The 24,778-nt window shown below is 44.3% G+C and overlaps 2 protein-coding genes across 3 annotated transcripts; both read right to left on the reverse strand.

Moving 5' to 3' along the window:
- Nucleotides 1-13,783, reverse strand: LOC128838984 (survival of motor neuron protein-like). Of its 2 annotated transcripts, none has more exons than XM_054031570.1 (9): nt 13,668-13,783; nt 13,281-13,352; nt 9,962-10,087; nt 9,377-9,577; nt 5,152-5,292; nt 4,183-4,254; nt 2,474-2,584; nt 1,435-1,520; nt 1-597 (listed from the first exon to the last, which is right to left on the reverse strand). In XM_054031570.1, exons 1-8 carry the CDS (start codon nt 13,719-13,721, stop codon nt 1,464-1,466), a joined length of 834 nt encoding a protein of 277 aa, XP_053887545.1. In that variant the 5' UTR covers nt 13,722-13,783; the 3' UTR covers nt 1-597; nt 1,435-1,463. The 2 variants fall into 2 exon arrangements, with proteins under 2 accessions (XP_053887545.1, XP_053887544.1); XM_054031569.1 differs by having other exon boundaries at nt 1-601.
- Nucleotides 13,784-16,453: 2,670 nt separating this feature from the next.
- On the reverse strand, nt 16,454-21,596 carry SERF1B (small EDRK-rich factor 1B). Its single transcript, XM_054032827.1, has 3 exons — nt 21,477-21,596; nt 19,364-19,472; nt 16,454-16,718 (listed from the first exon to the last, which is right to left on the reverse strand). The coding sequence occupies exons 1-3, from the start codon at nt 21,481-21,483 to the stop codon at nt 16,646-16,648; spliced, it is 189 nt and encodes a 62-aa protein (XP_053888802.1). The 5' UTR covers nt 21,484-21,596; the 3' UTR covers nt 16,454-16,645.
- Between the last annotated feature and the right edge of the window lie 3,182 nt (nt 21,597-24,778).

A 24,778-nucleotide genomic window follows, 5' to 3' on the forward strand; every position in this document is an offset into this window, starting at 1 on the left:
TTCAAAGTCTGAATAAATTTTATTTACAAACATGCAAAATAGTATAACAACTCATAAGTGAGCCTTCCCCAGCTCATCTGCTTTATGTTCAAGGTTCTGATCCTACTCATAGGATATTTAACGTTTAACATTTTCTATGTCACTAACTCCCACCAACAGTCACAATTACGTACATCACTGCCTATTTGTATCTAGGTTAAATATTTTGTACTTCTCAGTTCTGATCAAAATTACTTGGATTATAATTCAAATTACAAATTTAAAAATGTAAGATGCTACAACAATGCAGAGAGATCAGCATGTATATAACAACCACTTGTTTCGAAAGGGATCTGTACAGTATTTTTAAAATCCATAATATTAGCTTTTAATTGGGCAGGTGTCATTTTATTACTGCAGTGCTTTAAAGGCTGGTTGCCTTTAAAGTAGCAAAATAGTCATTCATACATTCTTAAGTCTGCTGTTGCACTAATTCATTCAGTTCACTATGAAAATGCAAGGGTTAAGTTAAGCCCAGTTAGTCTTCGTGATTTAAAAAAAATCAGATCTTCATATCAGCCAATGTACAAGTGACATCTCTCCCAGGGATATTTGTACCTGGCTTAAAAGAGAAACAACTGTTATTGTATAGGTGTATGCACATACTAATTTTTTTAAACAAGTATCACCTGCAAGTCACTATAAATCCTACTTGCCCTTTAAAGACAAGTCTGTCAGAGAAACAAGTAAAAAGGAACAGATGGCAGAGTACATGTTTTGCACTGCAATAAAGTGATTAATACTTAAGGGAGATCCTAAGCAAAAAGTTATTTCAAACCAAAGTGCCGATACTCAGCAATAAGGGGGGAGGGAATAAAATAAAAAAAAAAACAAAACCCACACACACAACAGGACAGAAAAACTCGAACTGAGCTAGATGTTAGTCCTGTCTTGAAAACCAAACTCAAGCACACTCTCTCCTACTCTACATGTATAAGCAAGCAATTGTTTCTAAAAATGTGTGTAGTGTCACAAAAGTCAGATTTGATCACAAACTCAACAGGTCTTCTGTGTCCAGGACTGATTAAGTTAGCAGCCCTTCAAATCATAGTGGAAGTTGTCAACAACATGGACTTAAATTAATTTTTAGTAAAAGCAGCCACATTGATTTCTCAATCACAAATCCCACCTTGGAAAGTACTGTAAGAGCCTATTCCAGCTCTCACCCACTATGTCTGGTGGCAAGTCACTTGCTATATTTTGACAGTGCCAGAGATTTTCTTCACTGATGGCCAAGATGACTAGAGGTCTTGGAACCCAAAGTTGCCCTTTTCTTTAAGGGACACTCTCCACAGCTAGGATGCAAGCTGCAATTCCAAACTGAGAAACTCAGTTTGGTCACAGACTGCCCACTGATTGCAACATTAAAACTTTAAGCACAAATACAATACTTACAATTGCTCAAGATAGTAAGTGATATTCAATTATTTAGGGTGAGGACATCTCTCCAAGGCAGCTTCCATTCGGCTCTGTTTTAAACCCTATGGGACACAGGATAGCACGAGTTTGTTATTCAAGTGTGAAGACAAAATAAAAATGAAGCTTTGCTCATCATGGTAAAATATTTTGGGCCAAATCCTTCTAATCTCTCTCATGGAAAGCAGATTTGGTTCTTTATAGATTACAGACTGAAGACAAACAACCAACATATAATATATTGAGATCAGGAACTAAAACTTAACTATTTGCTATTGTCTTGATCTGTGTCCCTGCCGAACAGCTTGAGAAATTTTTGCTGTTAAACCGAAAGTAAATAATGGAAACCGAAAGTACCAATTCCCAAATTCTGTTTGTTTAGACTTCAGTCCACATTTGAATATTAACAAGAATTAATCATCAAAGCTTGAAAAGTCAAATCCTTTCTACATTTTTTTTCTTCCTTTGCAATTATGCAAAAAGCAGCCCTCCACAACCATGGATTTTTCATCAGTGTGGCGTTCCAGCATGAGCTATCCATGTACCACAAACCCACCCTTCCCACAGGTCAGTAATGAAGTATGTTGATGGGGAGGGGGAAGGGGAGGGTTAGAGAATAAATTATCCAGTAGTAGTTAGAAAATAAAAGTCTTCACAAAACTAAATAGTGAACAAGTCCAGATTTACTCCAACCACACAATCTTTTCTTCCATTATGACAAACTGTGCATGCTAGGAGACTCCACTGGACTGGAAAGCTGCAACTGTTGATCTCAAATTATTTTTATATAATATATTTAAATGTGCAAATGTAAAACATAGCAAGTTCTCATTAGTTAAGTGGACTGATCTGCTTTTGCTCACAGAGAGACGGGAACACTTAAACAGAATGCCTTACAAGCTAGGTTCTCAAATTAGAGTAAAAGCTCCATAGAGAAAAAGAAACACCTACTTTTCTTAAACAACAGTAGAACCCAAAGCTAAACTACACATGCAACATTTCAACAGGAGTCACTTACCAGATAGTAGCCGGTGTGATAACCACTCATATACCAGGCTATTAACATACTTCCCAAAGCTTCCTCATCTTCAGGAGAATCTGGACCCATGGGTGGTGGAGGAGGAATCAACTAGGAGATTGCAACAAAACACTGTGAACTGGCTTTATTTAATTGGTGTTTATCTTACAGACAGGGGAAGTGAATGACAACAACCAACTCTGAAATTGACAAATAAATGAAAGAATAGAAATGCATTCTTGCACACGCTTCGAAATAAGATAGTTTGTATTTGTAAAGTAAACACCTTATTTACAAAGGCACATGTACCACTCCTCTGTATTTAGCTCCTATGATCAGCGTATCCACTGAGAGAGAAAGGGAAAAAAAACTTATTTTCCAAAATTCATAACACACTCAGGGCTTTTCTACATACAAAAGCTTTGACTGTACCCATACAGTTAAAACACTATAAATACACTAATGCAGATGCAGTTGTATTAGTATCATTATTCCCATAAGGGAAGGGAAATAAGATGCGTCAGTATAAGGGAACGTCGTATCTGTTGGAATTATTAATAAAATGTTGAATTAATATGGGAATTCAACAAACACCAATTTAACCATAAACTCCTTTATTAAATCCACAGGCCAAATGCCACTATATGTAGTTGCTCTAAACATGCCTAAAAAGCCTAACTAATAAGCAATTTATTACATCCAAAACAGTAACAACATTATAAGCATTTGAGCAAGATACTTACAAATGGGCTAAACCCAGGGTACTCAGACCCATATTGGTCAGCTCCAAAATAGGCAGATATTAAAGAGTTCATTGTTAAGAGTTTACTTTTTTATACACTTTAACTGAAGTTGGTAATTGGCAATGACGTCACTTGTTTGTTAAAGACCAATCTGAGACAATTCACCCTTATTTTGTCTTAATCAAGTAAGATTTACAAACTCCTTTCTTCCCAAGAGTTTTCCACCTCTCCTCTTTGCTGTCCAGTAGTTTTCCCATTGCACCTGGGTTCAGATGGGCTTTAACCCTGGTGCGTGGGTTGGGGAAGGGCTATGTTGGCTCATTTTAAGACACTTTTTTTTTTTTTTTTTTTTTTTAAATTTAAAACCATCTGTAGTCACCCCTCTCAGTCAGAGACCTTCTTTTTAGAAAGTTCCCCTAATATTATTAGCTATTCATTGAACCAGACATCCTCAATACTTTATTCCTTCTGGCCTTACCACTTATTATTTTCAAGGCCTTCCTTCTACTTGCTATTCAGGGCCTTTCTTTGCAACATAAACATTTCCTTTACCAAACTTAAGATAAGTATAAAATTAAAGAATTAAAGTTACTTATTCTACAATATCAGTGTAACTATTTCAGTAAAAAAAAAAGTCGACATCTAACTGAAATAGTTACACCAGTACAAAAATTCTGTATAAGATCTTATAACAGATCTTAATCCTTCTATCCTTATAAACTCCAGAATAGAAATTTACTCCCTGTGATCCTGAATACAAACCCCAGAAGCTGGGAGGAAATTTATAATTGGAACATTAAGATGGGCTTAACTGGAACACTGCTACTGGGCACATACACAGTACTGAATAGGTATTCATTTCAATTTAAAAGCAGGTATGTGCATACAGGTGACCAAGAAAGTCAGTTAGAAAAGTGGAGATCACAAATATTTGCCTTTAATCACTATTTTCCATATACCACTTACCGGTGGTCCTGTTGGGAATGGTGGGAGGCAGCTTGATAAGAAGGGTGGTGGTCCACTAAATTTTGGTCCAGGCTACAGTGAAATAATTGAATAGGAAACAAAATTTGGAATTAAAAAGGGGAAAGAAACCTTCTGCCTTAAAATATTATTATGCAACAGATCACAAAATTGCTCAAGCAAAGGTAGCAAGTCCCAATGACTTAATGAATCAACAGTATAGGAAAATGGGCCAGCTATAAATGATTCTTGCCAGTATTCTCTGATGTGAGCATCAGCAAGCCTAGCAAAAAGAGACAGTGACTTTCTTTATAGATATCACAAAAAGACAGGCTTGACGTTTTAATAGTAGTAATTTTTAAAACGCCTTTTAAAGGGAATCTGAAGTTGGGTGCGGCCATTAAAAAACTATTCATTACATCTAATATTCCTCTATCCAAGATATAACTAATCATATCTGGTCTAGGATACAAGCTAAGTTCACTCTGTTTTTGAATACTAAATTTACCATACCACACATTTTTACTACAATCACACTGTATCTATGCTCGTATTTAAAGATGAAATGATAGGCTCTTATCTTAATTTATGCTAGTTCTTCACATATGAAATTTTCTGGTCATCTTCCACTTATATTGCAATGTTCCTAAAATAAAGCCAATTGTTTTTATTTCAATTGCATTTCATATAGAATCTATTCTAGATTGTAAATACATAGGGTGACAATTTGACCCCAAAGAAGTCAATGGGAAAACTCCGACTACCAGGGTGTCTGGATTTCACTCCTACGGTTTACCACAGGGATATACATTAAAGTTCAAGAGTTGTTGTAAGAGCTTAACACCATGCCAATGTTGGAATTTAATGTCTAGAAGAGTGGTAAATACATTATTTTCTCAAAGCTGTGAAATAAATCATGTCTGAAGATCCTGCTCTGCTTCAGGCCACTATCACAGCTAGGGCTATGCTTACCCTTCCCAGGCCTGGTGGTGGTGGAGGTGGAAAATGGGAGTTCCAGTGAGAGGATTTTAATTTTGTAGAGTTGTATTTGTTTCCAGGTGACTGGGAGCACTTTTCACTTTCATCTGTTGAATACTGAGTTTCATTTTCATTCTAGAAGGAAAATTGTATTTTTAATTAAAACTCTGGTAGACGTGTTCCCAGGTTACACCTCCCATGTGTCTAGAGCAAATGTTAAACCAAATTCAGTATGAAACTTTTCACTAGGAAAGTCTTGTCCACATCCTCATCTTCCATCTTGATTTTTGCACCTTCCTATACTCTGCCACTGCTGATTCAAAAATGTACCTGCTAAGATCATCTTCCTGTTCTTTCATTTTGACCATGTAATCCCTTCTCTTTTTGAATCTCTCCACTGTCTCCTCCCTTTCTACCACATCAAGTTCAATCTTCTTGTCTTCACATCCAGGGCCCTTTACAGTTCTGCTCCTCCCCTAATTATTTGCTCATTCCTTAAGAACGGCCATACTGGGTCAGACCAAAGGAGAGTGACCAGACAGCAAGTGTGAAAAATCGGGACGAGGGTGGGGGTAAATAGGCACCTATACAAGATAAAGTCCCAAATATCGGGACTGTCCCTATAAAATCTGGACATCTGGTCACCCCTAGACCAAAGATCCATCTAACTCTGTATCCTGTCTTCCAACAGTGGCCAATGCCAAGTGTCCCAGAGGGAATGAACAGAACAGCTAATCATCAAGAGATCCATCCCGTTGTCCATTCCTAGCTTCTGGCAAACAGAGGCTAGGGAAACCATCCCTATCCATCTTGGCTAACAACCATTGATGAACCTATCCTCCATGAATTTATCTAGTTATTGAATTTATCTAGTTATTTTGTTAGTCCTGGCCTTCACAACATCCTCTGGCAAGGAGTTCCACAGGTTGACCGTGCGTTGTGTGAAAAAATACTTTCTTTTGTTTGCTTTAAACCTGATGCCTATTAATTTCATTTGGTGACCCCTAGTTCGTGTGTTATGAGGAGGAGTAAATAACACTTCCTTCTGTACTTTCTCCACACCAATCATGATTTAATAGACCTCTATCATATCACCCCTTAGTCATCTCTTCTTCTAGCTGGAAAGTCCCAGTCTTATTAATCTCTCCTTGGCAGCTGTTCCATACCCCTAATAATTTTTGTTGCCTTTTCTGAATCTTTTCCAATATATCTTTTTTGAGATGGAGCGATCACATCTGCACATAGTATTCAAGCTGTGGGTGTACTATGGATTTATATAGCAGCAATATGATATTTTCTGTCTTATTATCTATCCCTTTCTTAATGATTTCCATCATTCTGTTTGCTTTTTTGATTGGCGCTGCACAATGAGTGGATATTTTCACAGAACTATTCACAATAACTCCAAGATCTCTTTCTTGAGTGGTAACAGCTAATTTAGACCCCATCATTTTATATGGATAGCTGAGATTATGTTTTCCAATGTGCATTACTTTGCATTTATCAACATTGAATTTCATCTGCCATTTTGTTGCCCAGTCACCCAGTTTTGAGAGATCCTTTTGTAGCTCTTCACAGTCTGCCTGGGACTTAACTATCTTGAGTAGTTTTGCATCTGCAAGTTTTGCCACCTCACTGTTTACCCCTTTTTCCAGATCATATATGAATATATTGAAAAGGACTGGGCCCAGTCCAGACCCCTGGGGGGCACTATTTACCTCCCTCCATTCTGAAAATTGATCTTTTAACCAGTTACGAATCCATGAGAGGACCTTCATTCTTATCTTATGACTGCTTACTTTGCTTAAGAGCCTTTGGTGAGGGACCTTGTCAAAGGCTTTCTGAAAATCTAAGTACACTATACCCACTGGATCCCCCTTTGTCCACATGCTTGTTGACCCCCTCAAAGAATCCTAGTAGGTTGATGAGGTAGGATTTCCCTTTAAAGAAGACATGTTGACTCTTCCCCAACAAATTATGCTCATCTACATGTCTGACCATTTTATTCTTTAGTTTATACTATAATTTCAACCAGTTTGCCTGGTACTGAAGTCAGGCTTACCAGCCTGTAATTGCCGGGATCACCTCTGGAGCCCTTTTTAAAAATTGGCATTACATTAGCTATCCTCCAGTCATTTGGTACAGAAGCTGATTTAAATGACAGGTTACAGACTACAGTTAGTAGTTCTGTAATTTCACATCCGAGTTCCTTCAGAACTCTTGGGTGAATGCCATCTGGTCCTGTTACTTGCTTGTTGCATTGCTCCCTCATCCCCAGCACTGCCACCAGTTGTCAGCCTTAACAACCCAACTGTCCAGTTCTCCCACTCTTACCACCTTTTTCTAGTTTCATATACATCTTGGGAAGATTAATTTTGGTCATCTAAAATTCAGAAAGTGACTAAGACATTTTAATGCTGGGGCTATTTCTTAGCACATACACACACAAAAAGATCACTCTCTAATCTCATATGAAATCCTCCACATTTAACACTGAGCCCAGCATCAGCAAAAATAGTAGATTGTTTATGTTTTCTTGTAGAAAGGGCCAAAAGTCTGCAGTGTACAGAGAAAAAAAGACAACTGTTTCAGTCCTGACATGTCTAGTACCCCCCTAACAGAACTTCTTGATGTCCAACACTGCTGATTAGTAACTGAAACAGTATATTGATGTGTGTCTGGAAAGACAACATCTCCCTTCATTAAATGATTATTAAGTGAATCATTAAGGAAAAGCAGGGTTTTGCAGCAATCCTGCAGGTGAGAATTATAGTTTTGTGCAAGAATCATAGGGCCATATACAGTCATGGTATGGTAATAGTAATGCTACTACTACTCAGCACTTCTAAAACACTTTTCATCCAAAGCTCACAGAATACAGTAACTCCTCACTTAAAGTTGTCCCAGTTAACGTTGTTACGTTGCTGATCAATTAGAGAACATGCTCATTTAAAGTTGTGCAATGCTCCCTTATAACGTTGTTTGGCAGCTGCCTGCTTTGTCCACTCCTTGCAGAAAGAGCAGCCCATTGGAGCTAGCTGGTGGGGGCTTGGAACCAGGTTGGACCTGCAGCCCCCCTATCAGTTCCCTGCTCCCTTAAGTTCCCTGTGCAGCAGCCTCCCAGCAGGCTATCAATTGCCAGCCAGTTCAGCTGTCCCTCCCCACACTGCCATGTGCTGCTCCTGCCCTCTGCCTTGGAGCTGCTCCCGGGAGCCTCCTGCTTGCTGTGCAAGGTGGGTGGCGGGGGGGAGTGGTGCTAATGTCGGGGTGTTCCCTTCCTCCCGCTCCTGCCCCCCATCTCCATAGAGCATGGGGGGACACGACAGGGCTCAGGATGGAGGGAGCTTGCTGGCAGCAGCTGCTGTCTCTTGCTGATCTACTTAAAAAGGCAATGTACTTAGAGTGGGGTCAATGTACTTAAAGGGGCAATGTGCGTCACACACACACACACACACACACTGTGTGTCTTCGTCTCTCTCTGCCATGCCATCTCCCCTCCCTCCATTCGTGCTGCCTTGTAGCGTGTAAGGCTACATTAACAATGTATTCACCCTTGAGGGCTCAGCAGAGTGCTAGTTCAACATTTAGCAGTAAGGCATTCCCTGGGACTCTCTGACTTCACCACCTCAAACAAGCTTCACAGCAATGATCATTGCTATGTACAGTATTCAACTGTTTGTTTAAAACTTATACTGTGTATGTGTGTGTACACACACAGTCTTTTGTCTGGCAAAAATTTTTCCCCTGGAACCTAATCCCCCCCGCATTTACATTAATTGTTATGTGGAAATTGGATTCGCTTAACATCATTTTGCTTAAAGTAGCATTTTTCAGGAACATAACTACACCGTTAAGCAAGGAGTTACTGTACTCTACAAAAAAGGTTAGTATCACTATCCCCATTTTACAGATGAAAAAATTAAGTCCAGGAAAGAAAGCCACTAGCCCAAGGTCACCCAGCAAAGGAGTGGCAGAGCTGGGAATTGAAGTCAGGTCTCCAGAATCTCAGTCCAATGCCCAATCCATGAGGCCACACTACCAAACAGGCACCATATACCCTTACTTTCAATAGATTCATGACCATTTATACAAAGGATCACTTTTGGTTCACATACTCTTCTCCTCCTTCAGTTCTACAAGGGCAACAGTAATAGAACAAAAGTTAAAAGATTTTGCTTATTTTTAGTAGAATAGTAATTGTTTATATTTGCCGTCTCACCTCCCCGGCATTCTGCTCCTCGTTTTCTTTTTCAACCGTGTTGGGAAGAAGTAGATCAGATAGATTGTGCTCTTCCCTATTTCCATACCCAGTGTAAACAGCAACACAGGTTCCTCTCTTCTGATTGATCGAGGCAATAGTTGCCAGGTACACATTACCATCCTCAGACCAAACTGCATTACAGGCATCACCAACTCTCCACTGCAACAAAAGCAAGAAAGTCAAATCAACAGCTATATTTGTGATCCTTGAAAAATGTTTTCTCCAAGTGTAACTTTTCTCATCCTCAAGTGTTTCAAACATCTAAATGTTAACATATCCATCTACTATGCATACAAACTTTTGAACTAAATACTGCATGATGTGCCTCTCCTCACTAGATTATTCTTTGTATCCAATTAATCTGTTTCTAAAGTGGCCCCAGCAGAGCAAGAATTTATAAATCTTATTTACAATCTCATTGAGGTCAATAACTAAAATCTTCCCTTGATAACCAAATAAACCTCATGTTTTAAAACTGACTATGAATACGTGCAATACAAAAATTAACAACATTTAGTTTTGGTATTCAGTTTTTAAGATGACCTGCTTCAATGGTGCTGCGTTGCTTTTCTTCCTACTTCTGTTCTTTTTATTATTTTTTCTCTTTGTCCCTGAGCATTGTTCTTGTTTGTCTGAAGGCTCTGAACACTCACCATTCTTTAGAGCATTCTATAAAAGAAAAAAAAGATTCTATGAATTATATCCCAACATCTCAACTATGACGTGTACTCCCATCCCCCATCACAATAGCATCCAGAGCTAAATAGAGGATGCAGATAGCAAATTTCTCCAGTTCTGATCAATGGCATAATGGTAAGGGTGCATGTATTTATTTTGTCTATATTTCATGTTGTTGTAAAAAGGTCCACTAAACTTACATGTGTGTCTATAAGACAGATTTTAGCCCAATGTGATATTTGCACTCCTATGAGCAGTTTTCTACAATTCTACTTTTGAAAGAATATTCTTAACGAGATAGACTTCTCTACACTATGGGTGCTTCAGCAGCACAGCTATGGCGGTATAGCTGTGCCGCTGTAGTGCTGTCGTGTAGACACTTCCTACAGCAACTGGGAAAGGGTTTTTCCATCACTGTGGATCATCAACCTCCTCAAGTGGTGGTTACTCCGTGAACAGAAGCATTCTTCTAGCAACCCAGCCATGTCTATGCCAGGAATTAGGCTGGTGCAGCTATAGTGCCGACATGTGAATTTTTCATACACCTAAGCCAGAGGTGGGCAAACTACGGCCCGCGGGACCCTCCTGCCTGGCCCCTGAGCTCCTGCCCCAGGAGGCTAGCCCCCGGCCCCTCCCCTGCTGTTTCCCCTCCCCTTTGGTTTCCCCTCCCCTGCAGCCTCAGCTCCTCCTGCCGCCAGTGCAATGCTCTGGATGGCGGGGCTGCAAGCTCCTGGGGGAGCGCAGCTGCAGAGCCAGGGCCTGACCTAATGCTCTGTGCTGCACTGTGGCTTGGCTGGCTCTAGCCGGGCACCCTGGCTGTAGCACCACCAGTGCTCCAGGCAGCGCAGTAAGGAAGTGAGGTGTGGTGGTGGTGGTGTTGGGTTGGATAGAGGTAGGGTGACCAGACGTCCCGATTTTATCGGGACTGTCCCGATATTTCCTTGTTTGTCCCGCATCCCGACCGACGTGCGGTCGGGACACTGGACAAACAAGGAAATGCGCCGGAGCCTGGAAGTGCTCGCACCCCCTCCCCTGCCCCGACTTCACCCCCTCCTCCCCCGATTGGCTCCCTCCCCGAATCCCCACCTCTTCCCCGGGCTCACCATTCCCCCTCCCTCCACAAGCGCTGGAAGGAGGCCCGGGAGACTCAGAGGGAGCGCGGGGCCGGGGTGAGTAAGAGTCCGGCCTGGCCCAGTGCAGGCAGGACTCAGTTGGGTGGTAGTGAGAGGAGGGGGGCAGCCCACGGGGCCAGGCGGCGGCTGTTGTTCTCCCCCCCGGGCAGCGGGACTCGGGAGCAGCCTCTGCTGCAGCTCCCACTGCCGCGGGGGAGGAAGCGGCTATGGCGCTCCGCGGCTGCGGCGCCCCCGAACCCCCCCGAGCCGGGGCCTGCTGCAGGGACCCAGCAGCGCGCACGCTGCGCCCAGCCCCTGGCCAGTCGCGTCTGGGCTGCTGCCCAGCTGGTACTATCCTGCGGCGGCCCCGGGGCGGAGGCATCGGCAACCCAGCCCCGTTCGTTCCCCTGCGGGACCCGAGCGGGACGGGGGGGCTGGGGCCTGCTGCCCCCACTCCGGGGCCGCCGCAGGATAGCACCAGCTGGGCAGCAGCCCAGACGCGACTGGCCAGGGGCTGGGCCCAGCGTGCGCGCTGCTGGGTCCCCGCAGCAGGCCCCGGCTCGGGGGGTTCGGGCCCGAGCGCCAGAGCCGCAGCCGCCAAGCGCCATGGCCGCTTCCTCCCCCCGCGGCAGTGGGAGCTGCAGCAGAGGCTGCTCCCGAGTCCCGCTGCCCGGGGGTGAGAACAGACGCCGCCTGGCCCCGCGGGCCGCCCCCCTCCTCGCCCTACCACCCAACTGAGTCCTGCCTGCTCGGGGCCAGGCTGGACTCTTACTCACCCCGGCCCCGCGCTTCCCCTGAGTCTCCCGGGCCTCCCTCCAGCGCTTGCGGAGGAAGGGTTGTTTTTTTTTTTTGGCCCCGCCCCCTGTCACGCCCCCACCCCCCCCGCGTACCGATATTTGTCTTGGGTGATCTGGTCACCCTAGATAGAGGGCACAGGAGTTCGGGGCAGTGGTCGGGGGTGTGGATAGGGGTTGGGGTGGTCAGAGGGCAGGGAATGGGGGGGGGTGAATGGGGGCAGGGGTCCCCAGGAGAGGAGGGGTTCGATGGGGTGGCGGGGGGCAGTCAGGGGCGGGGGTTCCAGGGGCTGTCAGGGGACAGGGATCTGGGGTGTTGGATGGGGCAGGACTCCCAGGGGGGCCGTCAAGGGGCAAGAAGCAGGAGGGGTCGGATAGGGGGCAGGCCACGCCTGGCTGTTTGGGGAGGCACAGCCTCCCCTAACCGGCCCTCCATACAATTTTGGGAACTGTAGAGGACCCTTTGGCCCCGATCCTGCATGGAGGCACCTCCCCCCGACACATAGGGTTGCCAGGCATCCAGTTTTCAAGTGTAATGCCCAGTCAAAAAGGGACCCTGGCAGCACCAACCGGGCTGTTAAAAGTTCAGGCATCAGAGGCCAGGGCTAAGGTAGGCTCCCTGCCTGCTCTGGCTTCGTGCCAGTCCCAGAAGCGGCCACTAGGTCCTGTGGCCCCTAGGCACATGGGTGACCAGGGAGGCTCCGCATGCTGCCCCCACCCCCAGCGCTGGCTCCGCAGCTCCCATTGGCCAGGAACAGCAACCAACGGAAGCTGTGCCTGTGGGTGCGAGGGCAGCACACGGAACCGCCCATGCACCTAGGGGCCACAGGGCCTGGGAGCCACAGTAAGCACCGCCAGGACCCTGCACCCCGACCCCTCTCACACACCCAACCCCCTGTCCCAGCCCCAAGTCCCCTCCCACACCCAAACACTCTTCTGGAGCCCACACCCCAACCCCTGCCCCCTCAACCCCACATCCGCAGCCCCATTGCAGAGCCCGCACCCCCAGCCAGGTGAATGAGTGAGGGTGGAGAAGACCGAGTAACAGAGGGAGCGGGCGTGGAGCGAGGGGGCCGTGGTAAAGGTGTTTGGTTTTGTTTGTGCCATTAGAAAGTTGGCAACCAACCCTAGACGGGGGGAGTGGGAGCTGCCCCCGCGAGATTCCCCGCAGGCTCTGGGCCATACAGCGCACACGTAAGAAGTTTTTGGAGCAGGGGAAACGCATCATGGGGGTTCTGGTGGAACGGCTGCTAGCACAGCGCGGGAGAGCCGCATTACCTTAAATGACGCCACCGCTCTATCGTACGCCTTTATCAGGGCGGTGTCATCCCAGATGTCCGAATCGTCGCTCTGCGGGGGGGGGAGAAGCGGGGACAGGAAGTGTTACCACCACGTGCAGCACGCGCACGGCGCCGCCGCCGCCCCCGGCCGGGTCAGGCCGCGGCGGCGGTCACGGGGGCTAGGTTGTGGGGAGGGCGGACAGAGCACGGGGTAAAAACGCGCCCACCCCGCACGGCCGCTAACGGTCCACGGGGAGCAACCCCCGCCGCCAGGCCTGGCCCAGCCACGCGGCCCCGGCCTCACCTTGGGGATAACACGCCCAGTCCCTGCCCCAAGCACCGCGACCCCTGCCCAGGACGAGACCCGCTCGCCTCCCTCCAGTACCTGCCCGGCGCCGCGTTTAAACAGCACCGTCTCGGCCCCGCCGTGGCCTGCCATAGCAAAAGTTGGACGGGCCGGTGGCCTCCACCACTCAGCCAGCGCGCGTGCGCACCCCTTCACACTCCCGCCCCGTAGAGGGGTGGAGCTTGATTGGTTGCGGCAGCTGCCTACCATCGGCACGTCCCTTTACCAGTGATCCACCCCCTTGCTAGAGAGGAAGCGGACTGCCTGCTGCCCCCTCCCAGCCGCTCCCTTCTCCGCACGAAGAGCTACAGCCGCTTCCCCCAACCCAATCCCCTTGTCCCACAGCAGGGGACCTCCAAGGGGATGGAGTTTAAGAAGGGGGCCTCCAAGGCTCTTATCACCCCTTCCCTCATCCCCCACTTTGTGCCAGATCCTCTGCACCAAATGTGTAGGGGTAACCTGTTCATTTCCTATTTAAATGAACGTGGTTTCCCAAAAGGAGGCAGGAGTACAGACAAATTCACCCAGTAGGCTGACCAGACAGCAAATGTGAAAAATCGGGACGGGGTGGGGGGTAATAGGAGCCTATATAAGAAAAAGACCCAAAAATTGGGACTGTCCCTATAAAATCGGGACATCTAGTCACCCTATCACCTAGTGTCCAACTGCTCTTGTGCAGGACATTTTATTTTCTTCTAGAAGAACAGACTAAAGGCATTATTACCATAATGGAGTGCTCAAAGTGTATGATTTTAAACAGGGATAAGAGAGATGGAAAGGAAATGTAGGACAGTCTGAGGTATTCCCCCCCCCCCCCCCAATGTCAATAGAGCAAGATAGACATCTTAGCGCAAGAATCAGAGTCCAAAATTCAGGTTTCAGAGTAACAGCCGTGTTAGTCTGTATCTGCAAAAAGAACAGGAGTACTTGTGGCACCTTAGAGACTATAAATTTGTTAGTCTCTAAGGTGCCACAAGTACTCCTGTTCTTCTTTTAGTCCAAAATTCAGGAGATCAAGACAGTTCAGAAAATTCTGAGTGAAAGTTATGTAAGGAAATATCAGGTTTTGTAATTATGTAGAGATAAACTGCTTATATAAACCACTTAATGAGTGCTGTGGCTTGATAATGCCTGTTTTACTCCTACAAACATTTCCAGTTCTGAATTTTGCATCTGGCATGGTAGAAGAGACCTAAAATGAGTACTAACCCTATTTGTTTAGAATATGGGTTAATATTAATTTTACTGAGCATGCTTGTGCTATTAGTACTGCTGTCAACACTGCCACCCTTGCAAGCAGTCCTGAACTAAGCAAGTTTCGTTACACCATTTTTGCAGTTTGCAATGAAGATAGGGAACACTACCTCTCTGTATAAGGATGATAGCATGTGTACAGCTTTTTGTTGATACTACTTTGATAACACAAGGTCTTGGCCAATTATTGGCCTTTCTTTTATTGCCTCCCAGAAGAAATGTAAGAACAGTGGCAGAACAGGTGCAGATTATGCTATCAAGCAGTTGGATGCATGCAACTCCAACACAAATTACTGGGACCTGCACTGTCCTCATACCATTTGTTTATATTTATGCAGGGAAGAGGGAGTTTATTCAGATCTAGCACTTTTAAATGAAGCTAAACTTGTCTGAATTGACAGTTATCCTTAATAGAAGATCTGACAGATTGTGGAGAGCAAGACCTGAAATTAAGCTAACTGGTAGTTCAGACTACTTCTGATTTATTAATGTACTACATAGGAACCAAAAGGAAACTAGAGTTTGTATCATCTTTGAGGCACGCATCAAAGGCTGAAGGAGTGAAAAGTGAAAGTGGCATGACAATGAATAATTTTGCCTCCCCCACTGCATGCATAAATATATGGGTAAAAGTTAGTTTAAGCTCCTTGAAACCTACCTTACCTGCTCCCAAGAAAAGCCAGTTTGCCCTGCTAGTGTTTACCACAAAATCAGTTCATTGTCCCCAACAGACTCTGCCTTGCCTATGAAAGGAATCCCTGTTTAAGCTAATTTACCTTATTGTACATATCTACATTTCATCTGCATTTTGCATGGAGAATTGACAGTTAAAAATGCAGGTTTAAAAAAATTTGCCCTCCCATGATTTTTCTAAACAAATCTCAATCTCATTTTAATAAAAAAAAAAGGACTAGTTTTCAGATTTTTCTGAGCAGTAGTGGTTCTCCTGGACTTTCAGTTGAGGGTGCTCAGAAACTTCAAGAGGTTAGGCCATAGATCTGTGGTTATGAGGTTGCTGCCCTTCCCACCCAGACAATATTTTAACTAGGTGAGGCTAAACTAAAAGTTTACAGGCAGATCTACTGTGGAAAAGATTACAGTATAAGATTAAACAAGTCATGCCAGTTTTTAGTCTCCTGAAAGTTACTGTTTTGAAAAATTAATTTTGATAAATCTGCACTGTAAGATAGCTTTTAATTCAAGCCCAGTAAAAGGTTATCCGCTGTACCCCATTTCAGATTAAACAATACTTCATGCAACATTTTATTGTAAAAATAATTTAAAATGAGATTTACAGTTCAGACCTTTACAAGTTTGAATGCATTGTACAAAGGTATTGGGCTTTTAAAGTAGTGTTCCACTGTGAATGATTGTTATACTTTAAGGGTCATGAAGAGGGTAACCTGGTCTAACTGTGGCTTTAATAGTGTAGTCACGTAAGCCATTCAGTGAAGTCAACATTGTTAATAATGAAAGGTGCAGTTAAGCTATTGCGACCATTACTTAAACTACGCTTATTTGCATGCCTATAAGAGCGCTTGCAATTTTTTTGAAATAATTATTCCAGGTAACTTAATGAAGTCTTGGTTTATTCAGCCTATACTAACCAAAAATTCTAAATAAGTGCAAATTGAATAAGTCTGCAAGTATAAGATAAACATTTACCATTTAATGGTAGGCCACTTTTACAAACAAGTCTGATATTTTAGGCCCTATAACTTGGTGTACTGTAACATTTTAGGTCATTTATGTAGCCACACAGTTTATTTTGCTTCTGCCTGAAGAGTCTTCTTCTCATTAGCTGCTTTCTGCTTTTGCTGCATGATTTCAGAGTCTCTGTAAAAAGACAGACATTTATTTAGAAAAATACTGAGCTACTGAAAATATTCCTTGATTGTTACTATTAGGCTTCATCTTACTTCAATTCTTGGTTTTCAACCAATGGAACAAAACCAAATGCAACAGCATACAGTGGATCAAGACATTAAGCTTAAAAATGATCAGGACAATAGGTTGATAGTATCTGGGCTGATCCTCTGCAGGGCTAAGTTACCTGCCTGCATTTTACTACAATGAAAGAACTATTGATTTTTTTTATGTACCTGTCAACATTCCATTCTGGATGAACAGATATTTCCAAGGTAGCACTGAAGTTCTAGTCTGATACTTCTTCAGCAGAAGATGCATACAATAGAGGAATCCAAGCTCCAATATTTAAACCCAACTTGAGGTACTGATAATTTTGAGTTTGCCAATACTTGGCAGAAAATGGAAACCAAAGCCCTTTGGTATAGATATTCCAAAATCCAATTCACAGATTATGCTGTTCAGTCACATGAAATAAAGATATAGATATATAGCAAGCCCCAACAAAGATCACAAATCCTGTCTCATATGTTCTAATGAAAGTCAGGAGTCCGACAGCTTTTTACCTGGTTGTAACACACAGGGAAAGCATCTTTCAAACTGTAACCTTTATGTCAAGAGGATGTGTCTCTAATTTGACTGGCTCTGAAGCCAGCTATTTACTGGATCAGTTTAAATTTGAAAGTGTATTTGGAGGCAGTTGCTATTCAATTAAAGGCTGATTGCACACTTGATAGTTCTATAGTACAAGGTAGTACATTAAAGTACTATCATTCAAGAACACTGTTGTGGCCTTGAGTCATGTTGTGACCAGATTTCACACTTAATTGCCTGGATCTTAGTTTTTAGTACAGATTGTGTTTAGTGTGATGCTTCCCCAGGGTTCTCAGGATCATGAAGCACCTCACCACTAGCATGAAATAGTCTGGTCTGTACCTGCTGTCAATCATCTCCCTGACGACAACAGCCTCTGGCAGCACAAGCACTATCTTCCAGGCCTCTGCAGATCTTGCTCTCCATTCAGGTAGAGAGGCACATATGAATCCCTGAATACTTGGGAGTGTTCCCTGTAGTGTTCAACCCCTGATCCACTGAACACTTACAGAATTACCAGCACTGCTATTCTCAAAGGAACAGTACACACTAACATCTAAGATTCAACTGACGACCATCACTTTGCTTAACACCACAGCACTTAGATATAGCTACAAACAATACGTTTTTCAAAGACTATAGTAAAGTGGCAGTAAGTATTGGAAACAAAACAAAAACAATTAGGGCTGTCAATTAATTGCAGTTAACTCATGCATTTAAAAAATTAACTGCAATTAATTGCACTGTTAACCAATAGAATACCAACTGAAATTTATTAAATTGTTTTGGATGTTTCTACATTTTCAAATATATTGATTTCTATTACAACAGAACAGAAAGTGTACAATGCAAATATTTATAATACATAGTATTTTTCAATTCACCTCATACAAATACTGTAGTGCAATCTCTATCATGAAATTTTAACTTACAAATTTAGATGTACAAAAAAACTGCATTCAAAAACAAAATAATGTAAAACTTTAGAGCCTACAAGTCCACTCAGTCCTACTTCTTGTTCAGCCAATTGCTAAGACAAGACACTTTGTATTATATGTTGTAACTGAAATCAATACATTTGAAAAATGTGAAAAACATCCAAAAATATGTATAATATTTATATAAATAGTATTCTAGTCTATTATTTTACAGCACAATTAATCACAATTTTTTTAATCGCTTGATAGCCCTAAAAATTATATGCTTTTAAAAAACTAAATTTAAGTTATTCTTTAAAAAGACCCACACCCAAAGTAGTCCAGTATTTTCAACCAAACGCGGTTGAAACCCCTTTTTCCATGAAGGAAAAAGCACTCTCCTTTTACTCCCTCAATGAAGGATGCCTGGGCATCCCTTCTGTCTCCTCAAATATACTCAAGCAAACCTTTGATATGCACCTCACATAAAGGTTCTCTTCCCCCCCCTGTTTTTCTTCCTATTAGTTTCATCTTACAATCCTTCATTTGTATTCAGTTCAGATGAATGGTAGGGGGACCCACTGTGAATGAGGCAATACTCAATTTATAGATGAACAAATATTTCCTGTCTGTCTACTAGGTCAAGCTGCTTTTCAGATTGAAATGGCTAATTCCTTGTTTAGATAAGAAGAGTATCCAGGGTTTGGACTGTGCTGGTACACTGATTTATTGTCTGAACTACATGCTTAAAAAAAGTCTCAAAGCATGCAAGAGGGAAGGAAAATATTAAGAACGGCACAATCTGAATGTTTTGTTTTGACACCTTAAGTGAGTGGCTCGGGAGGTAGTACCACTTCCCTCCCAACAAGGAGGAAAAACCAAAGGACTACAGTAGAACCCACAAGGGCATTTGAGGCCCATCCAAAACAGATTCAAGCTCAAGAAATACTATGGGGAAGCCAAGTCTGAGTAACCTAAAATATGTGCAGATGTTCAAAATATAAATCAGTCTATTAGTATCAAGTAGGTACAGTTTATTTTCATGAGCAGAGCTTCTAGAATACCACTCACCCTCCTCTCTGACACCTGTGTACTAGAGCTTACCTTTGTTTTCTCTGAGAAGCAGACAAACTATCCTCTTTCCTTTTCCCCTTGAGGACCTCCTGGGTTTTCTTCATGTTTTTCTGGCGGGCAAGTTCACGCTGGTTCCCACCTACATAATATTCAAGTTTATATATGTGCTGTAATTTCCCTTCCTTACCTCCACTCTAAGGTTGTATTCTGACAGTAATTTGGTACCTTAAGACCAAAACCAGTGAAAAGCGTTACTAAAACTACCCATGGAGGTTTTCCTCTCAAAGTTTGGATCCAAAAGACAAATTTTGCAAGGCAAAACAGCAACTCTGGTGTAAAGCAAGGAGGTGCTAGAGCGTCCCAAATTTAACAGCTAAGAGAATTTAACATTTTCCCCTAACCTTGCTCTGAGAAACAGCTACATGTTTTTTGTTGAAGTGTTCCTAGGAACTTCAGTTTGAGGCAGATGTGGCATGGAAAAGTTCTGCCAAATATAAGCAGTTCAAGCTAAGTTACAAATAAGCTTGGAAGGATCAGATTTTTATTGGTGTCAGTAAATGTCAGTCTCACCACATGTATAAAGTGACAAACGTATTTCCAATGAGAATAATCAAAGATTAGGTGTGTAGTCTGATGATCATGTACTACAAGTTTTACATGTACCAGGATGCTAACCCTGGAAGTTCACTATATAATGAAAATGAGGACTGGTCAGTGTAGCAGAAAGATCTCAAAGCCTGCTCTGCCTCTTCAATTACTATTTTGAAATAGATAAGGGGGAAGTGTACCAATGCCCATGTTCATGTATTAGCAAATACTTTTGCTTTGAGGATGTCAGGGGTACAGAACACATCATCCATGCCCCTTTTTGACCTCAAGTTGTGCATACTATACAGTACCTCTTCATAAGTAGATTGAGACAGCTGTATCACTGATTGCATAAGCCTGCAACTTCCCTTTCAGGCTGGAGGGCACTTGTGTGAGGAAGTTGAGTTCTTAATTACCCAGTTCTTCCTTGAATGTGGATCACTACAGTGAATTTCAGCTGTATGTTTAGAAACTCTAAGCTGAGCTTAGACCATCTCCCAAATTAAGCTACAAAAACAGACAACTTCAGTAATGCTGAAGATTAGTTTGTTGCCAGGAGAAATGAAGAAGCTGCTCTAGAGTTTGAGAAAACTGTAGTAATGAACATCTCTGACTACTACTGTGATGTTGCCTCTATTAATTTTTTGCCATTAATATAGTCAAGTGGCATTAAACCCCCATCATCGGACTTTGAGCAACATGGGCGCCTGCAACACCTCACTGTACTGCAGCAGTTAACGTTATTGGCTTATTTTTTAGTTATTTCCATAAATAGGGAGGGCACAGTCTGGCAGTGGTAAATTCAGTATGGTGGGATTAGATGTTCAGGGGCCATTTAAGGGCATTTTATTTGTAGCCTGACAGCAACAATGAAACGTTGAGCTGCCGACCTGACTGATCAGCAACTCATCACAAACAGCCCTGCGAAGACTACCCAGGAGACTCTGCTTTGTTCCGAGTTGCCCACGTTTTTAAGGCTGGCTTTAGGGCCACCCTTTGGGGACCCGGCTCAAAACAGGGCCCATGTTTATAGCCACTGAGGTTTCGCTCCAGAAATACCCAGTTCTACAGGCAAGAAAAGGAGTCACCAAGGAGCGAGGTGGCAGGAAGACTGCCCGAGATACCCGAGTCCCGCCCGCCGCGTTAATCCCCCGCCGGGCCCCTTCCTGGGGGGCGCTCCGCACAACCGCTCGTTACCCTGGGGGCCGCTCCTGCAGTCAGAGGCCGGGTGGGGCCACTATGGCGCCGGCTCGTAGGAAGCCTGCAAGGCTCACGGGCCCCGGGGCCTGCCCAGCTCGGCAGGGAGGCGGCGCTGCCGGGCCGGGTGCGGCGATCGGAGCGGAAAAGAGGCGCCTGGAGCCTGAATTACCGGGACCAGCCACCATCATGCACGAACCGGGCCCGACCCAGAGCCAGCGAGAAGGGGGCATGCGCCGCTCTCACAGCCCTCCGCGGGGGCCGCGGCTCTAGCACCTAGGCCCGACAGCGGCCAGCGACGGCGCGGAGCCGGCAGAGCCGTTCCCGACAGGGCGGGGACACTCAGGTTGATACTCACGGGCCATAGCGAGACAATATCCCGGGCGGGACGCACCAAACCTGAGCCGCGACTACTTCCCCAAGCGCTCCAGCAACTGCCAGAACCTTCTTCTACCTCCCCCTCGGCGCCCCCACCCCAGACGTGGTTTATATGCTGACCGTCTCTGTGACGTCACAAATATGCAGGCGTCACCAAACCACCCCCACCAAGATTAGAATTAGTCGGAGCCTCTGAGCGGGGGGGGTCGTCAACATTGCGCATGCTCAGTTAGCAGCATGTCCGGGCTGCTGTGACTCTGAAGCTCTGGTCAAGTGAAAATTTCTCTAAGTTATATCTGTTTCCCTCCGGTTGTGGAAATCAGCGTTCTCACGATATTTAAGGCTGCGTCGAAGTTTCAGAATATTTGGTGTGGTTTCTTACCCCTTCCTCCAAATTCCGGGAGGCAGTAACGTCACATGACTATCTGAAAGCCACAACTTTTCTGTTTTGGATGCAGGTTTTTGTCCTGCCTGATGGCATAGAAAAGCGTGAAAATATGATCCCAGCACCCTAAATTCTCAAAAACCAGAAAGCAAATAGAGCTGTTTTGCGCCTTTTAGGGAACACTTGGGTCCTCTTTTCAAATTTTTCTCTTCAACCATGAAGGCTTTTAAAAAAATTAAAACTGTGATTCTTCATATAATCACAGAATTCCAGGTACGCAGGCTTAAAAAACACACTAAATATTGCAATAGTCAAGATAAAATGGTGAGTGATGGTAAATCTCTAAAATGTAAACTGGAAGTGACCAATATTTACTCTTCTTGCAATGTAGAAAATTATGGTGCTGTAACAGTGCCAGGTCCGGTCCTCACATGCTAAATGAGAACTCACAGCCAGGAATTCAGAGTTTCAGAGGAGGTCATTTTTGTTAAATTTGAGAAAAACAATATTTTAAAATCACATTTAATCCTTAAAAAGGTAATATAATTTATCTAAAACTAAATAGCAAAGGCCAAAAAACTAAACTTCATAAACCAGAAGCCCCACTTACATCATTGCAAATTATAATGTCTCTCTGGGCTGAACTGTCATCTGCTTGATTCTCAGCTCTTGGATTTATCATTATTAGAAATTTAGTACAAAATTAATTAAGCTGTTTTTGAATTATTAAAATATGAAAAACTGCGGTCCTCACCTTGTAATCACATCTGTGCAGGCAGATCCTTAAAACTATGCAGCACCCCTTTGGTTTCTGTGCACAGGCAGAAGGGTCTGTCATTCCTACACAGATTTAATTGTAAAGTTGGTACTTTAGGTCCCAAATGTATAAACATTTAGGCACATGATTAATTTCACTAATGTGAGTAGTCTCAATCAAAGCAATGGGACTGCTCACATGAGTAAAATTAAATAAATAAGTGCTTAAGCATTTGCAGGATTAACATCTATGCTGTTCAATGAGCTTTGCACCAGCAGATACTTGTTACTAACTGAAATCATGAAGGCAATGGGGCTCTGCATGGACACAAGAGACTGCCTGCATGGATCTTATTGCAAGCTCAAGATGTAAAATTATAAAGTATTTGGGTGCAGGGACTATCTCTTATTATGGCCCCGATGAACTCTGTGTAGTTGCCAGAGTATGTCCATGCAGAGTTCATAGCAAGAAAGAGGCCTATATGTGCAGAATGCCTGTCACAATGGTACCCTGAACCTGACTGAGGCCTGTGTACATGACTGTAATACAAATAAATAAAAGTAATTCCAAACTACAGAAAATCTTATTTATTGACTGCAGTATTAAGACTGTCACAACAATTATGGTCCTCAAGCAGCAAAAAGTTCCACGTGGGTGCAGGACTTTACTTATATGCAGGGCCGGTGTAACCACTAGTTGAACTAGGCGGCCGCCTAGGGCACCAAAAAGTGATGCCCCCCAATTTTTTTTACACTATTGCTCCCAGCGGGGAGAATGGGCCACTTGCAGCCGCATTAGCACCTACCTCTGCGGGCGTCCTGCAACTGTGGGCACGCAGAATTCATGCCCTGCAGATTTCTTTGCTTCCCCACAGAAAAAATGACTTTCTCATGTGGAAGCAAAGGGAAGCCACAAGAGCGGTCATGCGCCCACCCTCTCCCCACCCCCAGCAACACAGGCACATTGTTTTGGGTGCTCAGAGCAGCCAGCAGAGAGGTAAATGGCAGGGAGTGGGGAGCGTTGGAGATGGCCCAGCCAGTGGCTCCTACCCTGCACTGGGTTCAGGTGCTAGTCCTGGATGGGCTGGGGTTGAGGCCAGCCAAGACTTTCTCTTCCCCTGCAAAGAGCAGCTGGAGCTGAGTTACCCCCAGCCCCAGGAACCTCCCCTGGCTGCAGAACGCTCTGCACCCTCCCCATCTTCGCTTCCTGCCCCCATCACTCCTCAGCCGTGGGAGTAGGTGCTTCCCCATCCGTCCAACCCCATGCATCTGGACCCCACCATGCCCAGCCCCCCCAGCACCTGAACCCCCACCCTGCCGAGCCTCTCTCCCTGCATCCAGAGCCTCCATGTACCTAGATCCCCCTACGAGTCCCCCCTGCTGAGCTCCCTCTGCACCTCAATCCCACCCCTGCATCCAGACCAACTCTCACTGAGCCCTCCGCACCTGGACCCCCATCCCATTAAGCCCTCCCACCAGCACCCAGACTCCCCATCTCAGCCCCCAAAGCCACTTCCCCTGCTGAGCCCCAACCACCTTCACCTGGACTCCCTCTGCAAATGGAATCCCCCAACAAGGCCATGTGCATCCAGATTCACCCCCCCCATCTAGATCCCCTCATGCTAAACCTGTCCACACTTGCATCCTGGTGGACTTAGACTGACTCCCCATTCCTGGTGTGCATGGTGCAGAGCCCCCAGGATGTTTCTGGGGCAGGCCCAGCCCTTGTGCTGTCAGGTTCAGGTGCAGGCTCATCACTAAATCCATGTCAAGGAGGGGCGGGGGGCTGCAGGGTGATGTCCCACCTCCATGCAGCCAGTGGCCTGTGCTTTCTACTGCCACACCGGAGCCTCCACATTTACTGATGAATAAAATTTGCAGGACTTTAGAATATTGTGCACAGAATTTTTATTTTTTTTGGCACAGAATTCCCTCAGGAATAAGGTCAACTGCAAGAACTTGAAAACCCTGAATAAGAACCCCCTCCCTCCTCCCAAAATCAGAAGACTTGCTTACAAACGAGATTTAAAACAATATGCATTTTGGAAGCGCTATTTGCTTTCTTGTATGAGCTTTTTCAACTCTGTAAACACAAAGGCTAGAAACATAACATTTTGAAAGGAAAACTCAGATTCTCACAT

Source organism: Malaclemys terrapin, chromosome 6 (genome assembly GCF_027887155.1).
Source record: "Malaclemys terrapin pileata isolate rMalTer1 chromosome 6, rMalTer1.hap1, whole genome shotgun sequence".
Classification (NCBI taxonomy): Eukaryota; Metazoa; Chordata; order Testudines; family Emydidae; genus Malaclemys; species Malaclemys terrapin.